The sequence below is a fragment of the Pleurodeles waltl genome, chromosome 9 (genome assembly GCF_031143425.1).
Source record: "Pleurodeles waltl isolate 20211129_DDA chromosome 9, aPleWal1.hap1.20221129, whole genome shotgun sequence".
Lineage (NCBI taxonomy): Eukaryota > Metazoa > Chordata > Amphibia > Caudata > Salamandridae > Pleurodeles > Pleurodeles waltl.
Window position 1 is genome coordinate 539,703,853 of NC_090448.1, and position 17,528 is coordinate 539,721,380.

The window sequence follows — 17,528 nt, forward strand, 5'->3', positions numbered from 1 at the left end:
GAAACCCCAGAGCATAAAGAGCTCACAAAGTTAGGAGACTCCAACAAGAGGACGGGTCACTGGCTTCGATAGACGGGGGTGGCGAGAAAAGTGGCAAATGAGACAGACACCAAAAGACACTAAGAGGTGACACTTCACACACTGGGACCGAGCCTTTGAAGATGGACTCAAAAATCCCTAAAAACCTCCCTCAGTGTGAAACATTTGACAATTGGAGTGCAGCAATAGGTCCAAGATCTCAGACACCACAGAAGGCAGACCTTCAGAGACTGCTTCAATGTGCAAGAGTGATGAAGAGAATTTGAGGGATATGAAGTCGAATGACAAGGAGCCTTCGACGGCAAGGAGGAAGCCAATGACCCTTGAGACAAAACAACGGACGAGCCAGGTCGAACGCAAAATTTGCCGACTCAAGGCGGAAATGGCAGCCATTTTGCAAAAGAAGAATGACTTCAACAAGTCCTTGAAGACGCCAGAGCCACATAGCAAGGAGCAGGATCAGTTCCTCTACATGGAGGGAGGAGACAACTAGGAAATGGCCTATAGTGGGGATAGTACGCAGGAAGAGGCATAGCAGGAGCTCAACACCAACTCGCAGAAGCAGCAATAGACTCGTATCTCTCAAGACCTTTGCTACAAGATTACCTAACCCACAAGTCGCTGAAAAAAATGAGCTACGGACACATACAGGAGTCTAGCTTCAAAAAAAGGAGTTAAAATCATGTTTCCTCCTGCAGATGCTGGTGCCCAGCCAGAAGAGGAGCCTGTATCTCTCGATGCTGTCAAGATATTGGTCAAAAATAAGTCTTTTTGAAAACCTGCTTCCTTGAAGGAAGTCATCCCCCAGTCAAGAAAAAGTATAAATAGTTGTCAAAAGATCCTCTGTTTACTAGGGGCTATGCACGGCTGGCTCAGTCATCGTCTAAACTGCTAGTATACAACGGAACAACCCCACATCTACAGGCCCTCTCCTAGAAAGGGAGAGTAAGAGGGTGGAGATAGTCAGCAGGAAGATGGAGAGAGGGGCCACAACTCACTGGAAACTCTAGTGCCCTCCTCAATCAATAAGGCCTCCAACTGTGGCAGGAAATTGAAAATCTAATGCAGCACCTCCAAGAATAATACCAGAAGAGGACAAAAGCGGTCATACAGGAAGGCAAGGTGATCTCAAATCGGCGCTCGGTAGTGCAAATACCACAAGTAGATGTGCACATGGACAACACTAAGGAGGCATGCCTTGCTCAAAGTGTCTGCTTTCAACATGCCATTCACCGGGGAACATTTGTATGGGCTGGTGGTGAATGAGGTCCTCCAACAAATCAACAACTAGTAAGTGACTCGCTCACTCAGGGCCCTCATCCCCGCTGAAACACCAGGGGTAGTGAGGATAGATGGATTCGTGAGCAAGTGGGTGCCAACCACCACGGAAAGATGGATACTAAACCTAGTGCAACACGAACATTGCATCAAACTGACAATAAAAATCATTGTGTGCCACCGAAACTGAAAAGGCTTCTCCAGAAGAGCTGTCTTGGCTAAAACAGCTGTTCCAAAAACAGGCCATACAAAGAGTACCCTCTTAATACCTCCTGGTGCCGAAGCTGGATCAATCACCAAGACAAACACCAGACCTATGAGTACTAAACAGGTATATAAAGATGCAATGATTCAAAATTACCACACTCCAAGACGTCATACAGCTGTTCAGAAAGAGAGAGAGCATGGCCACAGTGGATATGAAGGATGCCCAACTGCTCATACTGATGAACCAGCAACACAAGCAGTTGCCTCAAGATCATCGTAGACAGGATTCAGTACCAAGTCACAGTCTTACCTTTTGGGATCAAGTCTACACCCAAAGTATTCACAAAACGCACTTAAGAAGCGGAGGGATCCATGTTAATTCCTACCCAGATGACCCTCTAGTAAAGGTGAGTTTGCAAAAGCAATGCCAAAGGAATATACACACATTCTTGCTTATTGTTCATAGGTTGGAATTCCCTCATGAACATGGAAAAATCATCCCTAACTCTGGAACAGGTGAAAGTATTCATGAGAAAACAGAGAGAGGGAGAGGGAGAGAGGGAGAGGGAGAGAGGGAGAGAGGGAGAGGGGGAGAGGGGGAGAGGGGGAGAGGGAGAGAGGGAGAGGGGGAGAGGGGGAGAGAGGGAGAGGGGGAGAGAGAGGGAGAGAGAGGGGGAGAGAGGGGGAGAGAGGGGGAGAGAGGGGGAGAGAGGGGGAGAGAGGGAGAGAGAGGGAGAGAGAGGGAGAGAGAGGGAGAGAGAGGGAGAGAGAGGGAGAGAGAGGGAGAGAGAGGGAGGGAGAGACTGAGACTGAGACTGAGACTGAGACTGAGACTGAGACTGAATTCAAATGATCCCTGGCATTTAAAGACCGAACTTGCATGTCTACTAGAGGGGACAATTTCTGACAGTGAGGACTGTAATGAAACTCATGAACATGATGGCGTCCTGCATCCCACGTGTTCCACATCGGCCCATCCCCTCGTTACACAGACTCAGGGCCTTATTATGAGTTTGGTAGTCATGAGACCGTCAAACTCGCAATGACGGTCTAACCATCGCGGAACCGGCGGCAAAGACCTCCGGATTATGAGTTGTGCGGTTTGGATGAAGCCAAACCACCACAATGCCGCCAGTCCGGTCAGACCACCATGGCCGGCGGTGAGCTCCTCCTGGCCGACGGCAGGCCTAAGACCGCCGGCCATATTAAGAGGCAGCAAACTGCCAGCCTTTTCGCGATGGTTGCCCTACCATGAAAACCCTGGCGGTAACGCACCCGGTGACCGCAATCCCCATTCCTGTCGCCTGCACAGGCACCACTACACAACTACACACTTGCAGACACCCCCCAACCCATCCACACACTTGCAAACACCCCCCCCTCCCAACTGCACACATCTGTACAAACACCCCCACCCAACCGCACGCATACAAACACCCCCCTCGCCCTCATACTGACATACACACACACACACCCTCTCACACTCACACATATGTACCCCCATCCACATTCATTCACACCCCCACCCCTTCCACGCATTCATTCACACACTCCTCATACGCATTCATTCACACTCCGCCCTCCGCATATACATTCATTCACACACTCCCCCTCTGCATACGCATTCATTCACACACACGCACAAACATTCCGACACGCACACACCACACACATGCACTGCGCATCCCCCCCTCACTTCGGTCGCTCCTCTTACCTGTCTGGGTGAGGTGGTCATCCGGGATGGGATGGGTGTCCGCGTGGGGATGGGTGTCCGTGTTGCCACCACCGTGCCGTATTATGTCTCAGAATATGATGGGTGAAGTCCTTTTGGCGTGGCGGTGCTGGCGGAGGAACCGCCTCTCACCCGCTGTCGGTCAGACCGACGGTGTTGGATTTCCACCCTTAATTGGGCGGAAATCCTTGGGTGGCTCCAAATACGGCGGTCTTCGGACTCCCCCCCTCCGCATATGCATACCGTTATACAATCAGTGCACATGCATCCAGAGTTAATTGATTACTTACCTTTAGGAGACGTTTTACAGCTTTATGTTTTATGGATGCACATTCCCAGAAATGAGATGAGTCGAACAGGCAATTCCTAGAGCCAACAACACAGCAGAAGGAAGGGGAAGTTTAAGCGTCAAGAGGCTGTTGGGGAAAAAAAAAGAATCTAACAATGGCTCATGTCTGATATCACAAACTGACAGGCACACCACCAAATGATGGTCGACGATGCCAAGAAGAAAATAAAAATACAGAGAGACACAATTCCAGACTCAACCACTAGATGGTAGATTAATGTACAGCATATTACTCCAAAAAACTCTACTCCTACAAGTAACAATTTCATTTCCTAGACTACAGTGTAGTCAACCTGACCTAGACTGCCAGTGCAAACATAGTTGATATTCTTCTTCCTTTTCCGTGATGTCCACTCTTGTCCACAGATGTGTCTGCTCCCACTTGCTTCCAACAATGTAAAGGTGTTCCAGTTTTTTGGTTTCTAGTCTCACCGAGAGAATATCATAATGTATGTGAAATTTTGCATTCAAAATACTGGCCTCAAGAAAGAAACGCCCTCTTCTAGTCTGCCTAAAGGTGAACCACACTTTGGTGGCCCATTAAATCTGCCCTAAAAGGTGTACCATGAAAACATTTCACACTATACAACATATGATTTTTTTTTTTTTGTGCATTAATGTAACTTGAGCCTTCAAGTGGCCTCCTACTTTTCCCTATTTAGGAGATATGCCTTCTTCGTTTTAAACTTCCTCCCTCTTAATATACATCAAGGGACATTCTTTTGTATGTATGTCACCTGTTCTACCTTCTAAATGCACCAGCAAAAACCCATTTCTCTTCCATGCCATAAATGCTTCCATAGTTTGTCTTCTTTGGCAAAGAATCTCTGCATTGTTTAAATCTTTTTTGCTTGTTCTATCATGGAAAACCATTTAAGTGTTTTGAGCGAAAAAAAGCCTTTGCTGTAACTTTCTTCTGGTAAACATAACATGGAATCAATATTTATAGAATCAAACTTGATGCTGCATGACTGAGAATCTTAGAGCAGACCAAGGATGGGGACAGAAGCCACAACAGCACATCCGAGAAACCCAGCAGACAGCCATAACGTAACATCATGGACCACAATTTTTTTTTTCAGTGCTTAGAGAATTGAGTAGGATCTCCAGAATGGCTCTCTAATCCTGTCACTCCTACCTGACTATACACAGCCGACATATCAGATTGCTTCCTCTGCATTAACTGTTAAACCCAGGTCCTCTTTCCGGGTCCCAGTGGAGCTCCTCTGTCTCTCTGCTGTTTGCATAGGACTGCTAGCTGAGCTTATTTTGCAATACCATCTACAGTTTCAAATGGATGCAGCTAATATCCAATATAGGGGTGTGGTATTTACTAAAATATTAACTTGTCAGTGGGTCAGGATTCTTTTTAAAGCTACTTAACTTGTAAAAAAAACAACAACAAAAACACCTGTCCCCTTGGTGCCATGTAGCGCAAGAAATAATGGCAGCAATCTCATTATATAAGAGATCTGATAATAGCCTCTCTGATTATGCGAGGGCTAATATTATAGTAATGCATGTATACTAGCAATGTCCTTATTTTGCTGCTCTACATATTGAGGCTGGAGGTAGTGGTAAGCAATTGTACCAGGGTTGTTATGCCGTTTTGTGTCTGTGCAAACCTACTAACTTTCATGTTTTAAGGGGTTTCACTGGCTCTTCTCTAATATTTTCCCACAATGAAAAAGTTTGCAAATTTACTCATGACATGGGTCAGAAGTAAAACTTCTTCCAGGGTTGGTGAAAATTGTGATTGGAGGGAAAGTGGCCTTGTAAACTCTCAATAGATTTTTGCATGTACAAATCTACATATGCATATTTTCTTGTGCTAAAATACAGTTCACAAATATTTTCTAGGAGTACGATTTCCTGGTGTATTTAGGTAAATTCTTGCAAATTCATGAAATACGTAAATCTGCACTAATACTAAGACATATACCACAGGTGCACTTTTGTGACTTTCTTTAAGAATTGAGCCCCGAATTAGGTCTGGCATTAAACGAGACCTTTGGGGTTTATTTCTACCCATCTATCGACTGGCCTCACTGTGAATGACTGCAATCTGCTCTTTCACAAGGAGCATATCAGCACACAAAGTAGCTTTGGTCAGTGCCAGTAACTACTATGGCAAATTTACTTTTTGCCAGTGTTTAAAACGATAGTGAGGGCCCAGCAGCTCACACAACAGTAAAGTTTTACAGAAGCCATGCCGAAATAAGACACGCATTGACAAAATCAAAAGACTAATCACCAATGTCGGACATATTGGCTTTGCCAATTCTTGTTTATTTATTGTTTCCCATAATCTTATTGAAACCGGTTACAGTGACCTTCTATGATGAATATTTTTAGGGAATACTAGCGTACATCAATACATTTTACTAAATGATGCTTCAAATAAATGGTACCTAGAATTTCACAGTTTAGCAAATCTCCAAATATTTGCATCTAATCAGAGAGCATTCTTGGAGCATTATGCGTAGCCTCATATTGTTAAACTTTGCAAACGTATTTTTTTTTACTGGCGCCACTGTCAGTATAGCAGTTCAAGCTTTCAGCATTTATTTAAAACACACACTCTAATAATAAAGGCTTTGCATTAATGAATCATAAATACAAGTTCAAACAGCCTTAACATATGAACACAAATATTACCTCAACTGCAGACAACTCCCTTCCCTTCTTAATAATGTGGTTCTGTAAATTGGCAGCCAAAGGTTTTGTGCTGCAGGGGATTGAGCATACTTGCCCAAGGACTAAATAAAGCTGAAATGTGTTATCCTTGACCCCAAACAATATGTCCTTGGTGTCCAGTTATAGGAATTCCACACCCCTACCAATTACCTATCCATCTGGATAACAACAGTGCCTGTCTCCAAACATCTCTACCCATCTGAAACAAGTTCAGTATTGAATGAAGGAAATCCACCAATACATAAACGGATCAAGATAATAAATCCCTAAAATGTGTAACACACTCCCCATCATACGTCCGGAGGAGCTGGTTCCTAGCCGACTCCCAAAAAAATAAAAAAATCTTGAGCATGGATTGACTCTCATTTGGCCATTGCACTTCATTGGCAACCAAAAATACAAATTATGATGGCATGCTGCACTGAAGTGTGTCACGCCTGCTTCACATGCCTCATTGCATTGAATTTACCAAATTGCTGGTGCTTTCTAGACTGGACTATTGTAATAAAGACTTTGCTGATGCACCAACGAAAAAGAAAATGAAGCTTCAGAAATGGCAAAATAAACCAGCTGGACTCTGTTTCATCTTCAAATATGCTCCCACGTCACCCCAGCCCTTAAAGAACTACATTGGCTTCTGGTTGCAAGGATTGTAAAGTTCCAGTTTATCTGCTCAGTCCTCAAACGTTTGAGGCAAATCTGAGTTCGAATATGTTCGGGAATTGCTCCCAAGCTGTTTTTCCAACTTGTATTTTAAGATCAAGTAACAGACTTTTATTTGTCCAAGTCTGATTTAAATGAAAAACACACTGCAGAAAATCTGGCTGCTTCATAAGAGCCTAACTTTGGTCTCACTTCACTCCTTCATCCAGTAATAAATCAGGACTACCCCACAACTCACCTTCACAAAGTCCTGGCCCCCTCAGTGAGAAACCTCACGCCTCCAGTGATCAAATCCAACATTTGTGCAACGCTTTGTAAAACAAATAAATTAAAATCCATACTCGCCAAGCATCACCTGTAACTCAATGTATAACTTTTATTAATATTTGGAAAAACTAGCTACACTAGTAATTGAGGAAAGAATTATGGGCCAGATGTTCAAAATACTTATTTTGCATTTCCTTAATAGCGACTCCTTAGAAATTGCTATTTAGGAAATGTAAAATGGTATGTACCAAAATAGATATTCCCTAATAGCGATTCCTACAGTGTAGGACTCGCTATTAGGAAATCGCTATTTAGGTAATATCAAAATATTTGTTCCTATCCAAATGGTTTAGCATTTCCTAATTTGCAATTTCCTAATATGAAATCACAAATTAGGAAATGCTAAAGCAAAGGTGACGTTCAGCCCTAAGGCCCCCCTCCTTGCTGCCCTCTGAAAAAAGTGATGCAGATGTAAGGTGCACATATGTACTAGGGGCATGTGTGCGCTTCATGCACTTCAAAAAGCACCAGAAAAATCTTTTTTTTTTTTTCAGTTGCATATGGTTACCATCGATTTGAAGTCGATGGTAATCTCATTTCCTAAATGCTAATTTTGCGTTTGGAAAATGCTTTGTACATGTGCCAAGAAATCACAAACGGGGAAACCCCTATTTGCGATTACCTATTTAGAGAATCGCAAAATGCGATTTCTATAGGGTAGAAAATGCAATTTCTACAGGGTAGAAATCGCATTCAATGATTCCCTAAAGGCCTTTGTACATAGGAAAAGGCTATTTTGCATTTCTTAACACGTCGAAATTGAGATTCGGCCCGTTAAGAAATGCATAAGGCCTTGGTACATCTGGCCCATAGACTTTCTAAACAAAGCATAAAATTAAACCTCTGTGGGTTAATGGGCATAATATTTGCCCTAGTAAACTGTAGCTATGTTTAGAAAGTCAAGAATTTCTGAAGTCGGTGAGAAGTTAAATGACTCTCTGAGGTAATTTCAAACAGGCTTCCTTCCACTTGTTTTTTCTTCTCCACATGCAGCCTTCAATTTCTCTGTGAATGTGTTTGCCTACATAGCAAGCGGAGAGCAGAGCGCATCAGCTCTGACTTCTTGAAAGCAAATGCAACAATAAAGAATACAGCTCTTGTACATGCAACCTCCTCGCACAAACAGTTCACTCTGAATCTCTCCAGACTTACTGCCTGTTATTCACTTCCTATTCCTTCTTTCAGAGTCTACTCTTCCACTTCTGATCTGCATACTGCTTGCCATGTTTTGCACATCCAGTCTCCCTCTAGTCTGTCCCTCCTTCTGTACTCCCATTTCATTGTAGCTGCTCTTCTGCATACTGTATTTTCAGGTCCTCCTTGCACTCCATATGCCTGGCAGGGAATTCTCTCCTCTGCCACCCAAATTGATTTGACCTCTATTGAAGAATTTCAACACAATGAATACATCATTTAAAGCATTTATCATAGAAGTAACACTTCATGAATAATTACCCAATGTATTAATTATTGGGAATGTGGCATCTTGTCACTCAAGATTCAGCAGGAGAAATATGCAGTAAGTAGCCAAAAACGACAATTAATGGTTGTATGACACAGACAAGGTGGAGGAAAATTCATAAACTACATTTCCAATCTTATCTATAAATAACAAATAAATAATGTACACATGTTCTGCCCAATTAGCTCCTAACAAATAATACACACAGCATGTAATTAGGGTTAGAGGTGAAAGGGAATTATGTGCTTCAAAAATTGATATTAACAGACCGTATGTTGTTACTTCAACTTCATATACGTTCTTTATTTTTGCCTGTTCCCTGATAATACCTGCTTACACCATATATGCCCTTTCCAAATTTATATTGATGCCTTCCCCAAATTTAACTAGTACTAGCATTTCATCTGATTTTGTCAAGTGAACTGCTACTCGGTGCTCTTTCGCTGTTATTCCTTTGCACTTTTTGTAGTCTTAACTACATGTTCTTTGCACTTCCTCTGTCTGATTTCCTCTCTTCTCCTTTACACCTCTTGTCCATTCCCTGGCTGCCATCCTTCAGTAGGACTTCACTGGCTTAACTCCTCTGGATTCCCTTTTCCAAACCTTCACACTTTCTTCACAGAGTGGGATTCCTCTGTATTTCTTTCACTTTTCTGTGCACTCCTCTGTGCCCCAGTGAGCCAGGCATTGTTTCTTTGCACTATCTCTGATTTTTTTATTTACTATTTTAAACAGAGGTGTTTTCCCAAAGTTGCATTAGTGTGCTTTATTTAAAAAAAGCTTAGTGCATAGACTGTATTGGGGAGGTGTGATCATAATTTTATAGATGATAGAAGTCTCACCGTGGAGTGGAGAACCACTTTTAGTGAACCCAAGAAGACTCTGGCATCCCTGTTGATGAGGTGTTTTGAAAACCCACGTTTGTTAGATGTGGACTTGTTTTGCTATCTTCTCCTTCCCAGAAATATGTTTCCTGTCTGTCCTCCAAGCATGATTTATCTTTAGAAAAAGATTACCTTCTCATCATTCTATGACAATAGATATCAACGTTAAGTATTGTATTTGGTGTGGCATTTTTTCTCAATGGCTGAACCAGAGCAGACTTACATATCTTGTTGGGAATGTATGTCTACTGAGTTCCTGCTGTTTACGTCGAGTTATGATCACTTACAGCACATGAAGCTGTCTACTTTGAGAGGATGCACTTTAAGGGAAGTGGGATTCTTGATCAGGCATGTGAAATCTGTATTGACTTCATGACAGACTACTGCCTGGCACATAAGATGGATTTCTAACCAGTAGTATCGGTTTGTGAAATTAGTACTGGTTTGAGGACCACTCCCCCTGTTCCACAGACTTCAAGCAGGACTCTTCAGAGGCACTTACCTGGATGTCCTGCTTGTTGAGAACTCACCTTGTCAAAAGACGTTTGGATACCTGCAGTACTGAACTATCTTAAAAAGCTAAAGGTGGGTGCTCCTACTTCAGAACGCTGTCAAACTCCACAAAGATTAGCAGGCGGTATGCCAAATGCCTTGCACCGAAGGTGGAGTCTTGCTCCCCATAGGGCCCCAAATCCCATGATTTATTTGATTGGTCCTGTCCTGGAATTTTGCTCAGAGTACTTAATTGGCCCAAACAGTCAAGGGACATTAGGCCAATCCTGTACCTTAGAATTTTGCTCCGGGTACTTAATTGGCCCAAACAGTCAAGGGACATTAGGCCAATCCTGTACCTTAAGATCTATATCATATATTCTTGATGGACATGTTCTCAAAGATGACTGTGCCTCAGATTCTATAAGTGTTTCACTTGAAGGAATTGTTAATATCTGCAGACCTTTGTATTAGTGTAGTTCATCCACTGTTAAAAATATAGCTGTCATATTCCCATCAAAACAGGTCATAGGATCAAGGTTTTGTTACCGAAATTCAGTCACAAAACACATTGGGATGGGTACCCATTTACAAAGGGAAGAGATCCCATTAGGTCCCATTCCCTATGGTGAATTTAAAAAAAGTTTTTACGGAGTAGGTATTCGTCCACACAACCACTGGCAACTCTCACATGAATTTAAAAAAGTAACTTTAGTTTTGAAATACTGCCATGTTTGTTTGTTTTTTAAAACGGAAACGGGCTGCATTTAAAAAAGAAATAGTTTACTGAAGGGCAATTTCAGAGCAAGGTGGTCCACTGACATCATCAGGCCACCATCTCTCTGATGGCCTCCAGTGGAAGTGAGTCCCAGTTTTCGACCTACCCAATGAATATTATTGAGATAGGTAGACAGTGACGTGCTCCAAATCTGAATTGTCCGAACTGACCTGTTTGTACATTGGTCAGTCCCGAAAATGATTTACTGGTGTCATGCTCAGCACCACTGCATGAACTGCAGGCACAGAGTCCCAGATGACCTTTATGAAATGTAGGTCACCTAAGATATCGCCTGCCCCTACTCTGGGTTCAAAATCAGAAACTGATGAAAGATCCCTCAGTGGGTCCTCCTCTGACCATGTCATTCATAACAAAATCTAAAATTACTGGGTAATGATGCTCAGTTAGAATTTTAGGATGGAAGTTTTTTGCAAGCCTTTTCAGAGCTTGATTTAATCCTCTGCAGGATCACAGCACAAAATATACCCTGTAGTATTGTATGTGCAGGGATGGATGGAATGCATAATTGTCATCTTTCCCATATCTTTACCCCTACCTATCCCATGAAACTAGGTTAGTTGTCCACTAAACCCAAGGCCTCCTGTGCGTGGTTCTCTTCAGCTTGAACCTCTACCACCCTATACTTTGGTCTCTTATTAGTACTAACTATGCTGGGGTTCATTGCCATATTAAACTTCCTCAACCCCATGAAAGAGAACCACCCTTGCCCAATAGTTATAATAATGGCTCAATGATAACAACTGGTTCATCAATTGGTGACTGCATACTGAACATAACTGTCAACTACAATTTCCCTTTAACTAGGTTGGTAATAACTTACCTTACATTTTTGTCTGCATTAGTTTGCTCAGCTTGCTAAGGTGGTTCCTTGCAAAGAATGTCCTACAGTTACAGAGACCATATGTCTTGAGGCTGTCACCACACTAAGCAAAATGTGAGAACAGTTTAACATTTATATTTACAAAAAACTGAGCACCTCAAAAATTGAGGTAACTTTGTTTTTGGGTTACCCCCAAACAATTTGCCAAAAACTGATGATAGGTTGTCACTTGGATTTCTCTCCTTCTAATGGGTTTGAGACGTATTCCTGCAAAAAAACATTCTTTGCTTGAGGAATACAAAAATACCACGTGGGCATCTATGCACTGATTAAAAAAAACTATGGGCCTTATTATGGGTCTGGCAGTCACTAGACCGCCAGACTCGCGAATGGCAGTCAGACCGCGGCCAATGCAGTGATCCGACGGCCACATTACAAACCTGGTGGCCGGGCCACTAGGGAACTGCCAGCTCCACCAGGATCAGAGATCCTGGCAGTCTGGAGTTGACAGCGGTCCTAATCTGCCAGGACACCCACTTCAAGCAGCACTGCCCTGGGGATTACGACCCCCTTCTCCGCCTGGGGATTACGACCACCTTCTCTGCCAGCGGTTTCATGACGGTACTACCAGCCTGGGCAGTGCTGGGATCCCCCTTACCAGCACCCTCGCAATCTTTGTGAGGGTGCTGGTGAACCCTGCACTCTACAATATTGCTGCCAGCTCGATTATGAGCCGGAAACAATGCTGTAGGCTGTGTCCCACTGGGCCAGCGGGTGGAAACTCCGGTTTCCACCCGCTGACCTAGCCAGAAACTCTTAATGGGGCTGGTGGGAAGGTACCCTGTATGGCGGCAGCCTCCCTGTCAGAAATTCGCCATCTGCCGAACTCATAATCAGCCCCTATGTCTGGCAGGTCACTTTGAACCATCTCCTTACTTAAGGATCTTCCCATCGGCAATTGTGGGCACAATTGTTGGATTGATTTAATACATACAATACTCCTGTGTTGCTGTAGATGTTTAACCTGCCATTGTATATAGTGAAATTGGGAACATGTGGTATTTATTTTTTTTAACATCCAGTCTGAACTGTACATATGACAGTTTGGGGATGTATTTTTAGAGGCAAAGAAATTGCATTCTTGCAGCGACCTTACTACTGCATCCACAGAATATGAACACCATACTTTTAACTGTATTAGCCATGATCACCTGAGTCCTAAAAACCTGATTTGGGCACCTCACTTTTTTCCTGTTGAATTATTGATGGCATTAAGTTAGCCCCTGTTATAAAATTAGTTGGCTTTGGTTTTACCTCACTTTGAACAGTTATCAAAGAAGGCTGTTGCAGAAGCTATCTAGATGTATACAGGACTACAGAAAGACTTGTGGTGTGTTATTTGTTCAACCAAGTGATATATACTTTGATAGTTGTTTTTATCCATTTCACCCCATGCTAAAATCTGCATTCAGAAAACTTTTTTCTCCACATGAAAGCTTCAATGGATCTTCCTTTTGTATGCAAACTTGCCCACTTTCGTCTTCCTTCTTAGGCTGTCTGCTTTTTTTTTATCCATTCCTGCAAAATTGGGTTCATAAGAATGACATAAGTAAAACTGGGGAAGTGCTGCCCATCTGAAGTGAATATGATATTTATGCTTTGTTACTCTTGTTGGTTATCGTCTCCCACTTGCTGTGTTCTGTTCCCTCAGAGCCATAGAATAGTATCCAACTTAAAAAAAATCTGTTTGGTAAATGGTTGAATCTGTTCACTACAAAGATGTATATGCAACCTGAAAACATATGTTTGTTTTGTAACCTTCCACTCAGGCTCCCTTAATTAATAGAATTAATGCTATTAAGTGAACATAACGACCTTAGCATAAAGGATTAGCTCCAATTCAGTTGTGATGTATGAATGTGATGATGATTATTGATATTCATTAAAATTACAACAAAGGGATAAGGAGTAAGATAGGGGAACTGGGTACCAGTGATAATCATTGTTGTTCTCCTGGACGGACGGACAGACAGACAGACAGACAGACACCCACCCACCCACATATTCCCTCACTCCCACTCTCTCACTCCAACTCATTCACTCCCATACACACACTCTGGCACACTCACTCACTAAAACAAGCGCACACCACTTCTTTCACTTCCACTTCTGCTGCAAGTCAGCCAACATTTTCCAAAGAAAATATTACAAAACACAAATAGGAGAGTTAATACGCTTGAGTAACTAGTTAATTCTTATTGCAAGATGCAAATCGTGCACTGTGGTATGCAAATTGACATGTACAGCTTGACTCAAATTATCAGTAGGCTGCATCATTAAGTATTAAAAGTTCCATTTTATTGCATCCCTAGTTATTTTCCTGTTAACAGATTGCCAGCACTTTAAACTTTAATAATTTTAAAATGAATTGGGGTCTGTGCCCATGATATTATGTGCCACTTGCGCAATATTAAGTGCCATTAGCAGTAGCTTTCTTACTTCCATCTATTTCTAGTATTTTACAAATATTGTAAATGGTAATACTTCATGATATAGTTGAGCTTTCATTTATTTTTCCAGTGTTCTACTGTATGGCTAGATTGCTACGAACTTGAATTATCACAACATAATTATTTTATACATAGATCTTTACAGCAATGGACTCCATGGGCAGTCCCTTCATATTTACTTTGTGTACTGCACGACAGTAATCACTCTTTCGAAAATCAGTTTGAAAAAGACCATTGTGACAATTGAAGGATGCTTCTTATAACTTAGATACCTTTGAGCAATAATTTGGAATGGTATGCCATCCAGGTGGCAAAATTAGGCCTACCCTGTTGCAAAAGTAAATTGAGGTAAAATTGTTCTGTTTGGTGTAAAGTAATTAGAATTGCTCCACCAAAACAAGTGATATGCATAGATGTTGACTTTTCATTTTCCTCCCAACAGAGATTCAGTTGTAGAAATCCTTTTTGAGCAGGATAACGAGGAGAAATCGGTTGCAACCTTAATACTGGATTCACTCATACAGGTATTGAGCATGTGGTTATGTGTGATTTACTTATTACATCAAATCCATGTGTATGTATCTAAAAACCACAAAATTGAGAAGTTGGAAGATATAAATGAACAGAAGCATTATTAGAAAATGCGTTTAAAAACCCTCTGAATGACAGCAAGTACAAATGTATACTCTGCCGAGTGAGTGGAGAGGGAGGAGGTGTGTTATCAATTTTAAATCCCTTAAAGCTTGAGTTCTAGAAGATGAGGCAGAGTGCACATTTCTGAATGGAGCATTGCTGTTTTCCAAGGCCTGGGGAATAGCAAGCTGATGACCAAAACTCTCTCAGAACAGATAAAGCAATTAAGTGAAGCGCGTAAAGGACACTTAGAGCTGCATTCTACACCCTTTGGAGACTCGTAATCTGACAGGCATGAAAACTGGTGTAGAATCCGGCTGAGATTGAGTCCCTGTGTATGTTTGGAATCTGTAGTTGAATGATGTATCTAAGTACATGCTTTAAAAAAGTGCAGAGAACTCCCATTCAGCTTTAACTTCTTCTTTATATTGAGTGAAAAGTCTGAAGACATGTTCCCGAATGTTGCTGAACCTTTCATCAGTCATCCCCAAAGCAATATACTACTTTTAAAATTATAAATGCCACTTCTTTGCCTGGTGCTTCCTGCCTCACAAATGTGTTGATAAGCAGTCTTCTTCACAGTGACTATCACTTGCAAACTTCAAAACTATTTGAGTGGTTCCTTAAAACATGAAACCGTCTGGACCAGTTTCTTATTTAAAATAACTGACTTGGGGGATGTGGCTAAACGCCAGAGATGGTAGACGCATACCAGAGAGCTCTGCTCAGGTACTGTGTATCCCAAGCCATCCCAAGCGCAGGACTGGGGATTCTAATCTAGTAGGACAACTATGCGAGTTGAAGAGAGAAATCCAGGACTGGGCCACGGACATACTGATTGGTGCTGGGCAACACAGCAGCTGCCATGCATCCCAAGACAGAGAGAAAAATGCTGCTGCAACTGTGGTACCCTGGCTGATTGGGCATGTTGACTGTGGGGCGACAGATAAACCCCACAATTAAGTAATTTTGGTCTGCGGGGAGCGCAGGTAGAGAGCTGAGAGTGGGGGCCCCAGAGAGCTCCGAGCAACATCGCCCAATTATACCAATAAACCTGACAGGCTGACCACGCAATGGGGGGGTGGAGGGTTCTGGCTCACAGTGGTCCACTGCTTCTGGAGGCAGAAGGTTGAGGAGAGACCACATAGCACTGAGAGATGGAAGCCTCGCATGGCATGGCCAGCACATGAAACTGAAACAGCAAATTACCTCCGTCCTCGCATTGAGGACTCACGGCATCCATAACAGGTTTGGAGTTTACACAACTTCTGGACATTGAGATGGATCCCACTTGTCAGGCACGCCTAGGTATAAGCACTATCTACTGTTAAGTAGTACTGAGAAGTCAAGATTGGGGAGTGCCAACAGATCTACAGGTGAGCGGGGCTCCCTGGGTGACACACTGATGACTGGAACAAATTACAGCAGCTAGTATTGTGGAGTACAGGAGCGATATTAACACTACAGTCCATGATAACACTTAAATTGGAAACAAAGGATATACACTGCCTCAAACACTAATTTATTAATAGCGGCAATGCTCTCATTGAATATCCACTCTGCTGAGTGAAGATCATTTTTTACCCTGAGAAGGAAACAGTTCATGGTCACCTCCCTCTCATCCTAATATCAGTGCCAGGTGGGTCGTCCCGAGGAGCAGGAGCCCTGCACCCCACCAATGGCACAACGGGCATGTTGGCAGACCCAAGAGAGAATAGTAAAAGACTTCTTGGGACCCCAGAACATGATCCAACGGCATGTAAATTGCGGCAGGAACAGGGGAGACCCCACACCAAGCCCTGAAGGCCAATCCATCACAAAACATGGGCATTAATAAAGACTATTTTTCTTCAAGCCTGCCAACAGATAAGAGGATCCAAGCCCTCTCTAAAGTTGACCTCCGAGGGCACCTACAGAAGACGAGAAGGGATGTGGCAGATTTAGACAGGGTTGAAGAGGTGAAGAAGACCTTTTCAAACAAATGGAGGACTAAGAGAAATTGCAGCAGTACATGTTGGTGCTGGAGGAGCAGAATATCACACTCCAAGAGTAATGTGAGAACTCCACAATAGACCTCATAGAAACATTTTCCGCATTAGGAGAATACGTCTAGGTCAGTGGTCCCCAACCTTTTGACTTCTGTGGACGCCCACATTATCATTATTGAACCCGGGACCCCCACTGAATCATTATTGGAATCCGGGGACCCCCCACTGAGTCATTACTGAAAGTTGGGAACCTAATCTGTTAATAATATTTAATTTTCCAAGCAGTCGAGGACCCCCTGAGGAGGCTTCTCGGACCTCCAGGGGGCCCTGGACCACCGGTTGGGAACCACTGCTCTAGTTATCTCGCAGACTGAACTGTCAGCCTGTGTGCAGAACCTTTTTGAAGTAATTCTGTAAATGCCTGAATGTTCACCAAGTAAGCTGGAAAGAACATGTAGGGTTTTCCAACAATAGTCATGGTGGTAGGGGGAGTTGGGGTGAAGGGATTGGGGAGTGGGAATGGGTGCTTCTTACGTGTTGACCAGGGTCCGTTTTATTGGCAACAAATAGACTATAATGGCATAAGCTTGCACAGGTGATCCCATATCCTTAATTTTCTCCGGCATCCTGCTGTTTCAGGCTCTTTCT

General features: G+C 42.8%; 1 protein-coding gene across 2 annotated transcripts in view; it reads left to right on the forward strand.

Annotated features, from left to right (window-relative positions):
• The window catches only part of ACTR10 (actin related protein 10), a 247,924-nt gene that overhangs the window by 86,880 nt on the left and 143,516 nt on the right, over window positions 1-17,528 (forward strand). For both annotated transcript variants that reach the window (XM_069207450.1, XM_069207451.1), the window contains exon 11: window positions 14,702-14,783. In XM_069207450.1, the coding sequence (XP_069063551.1) occupies window positions 14,702-14,783 (82 nt within the window). The remainder of the gene's footprint in view (window positions 1-14,701; window positions 14,784-17,528) is intronic.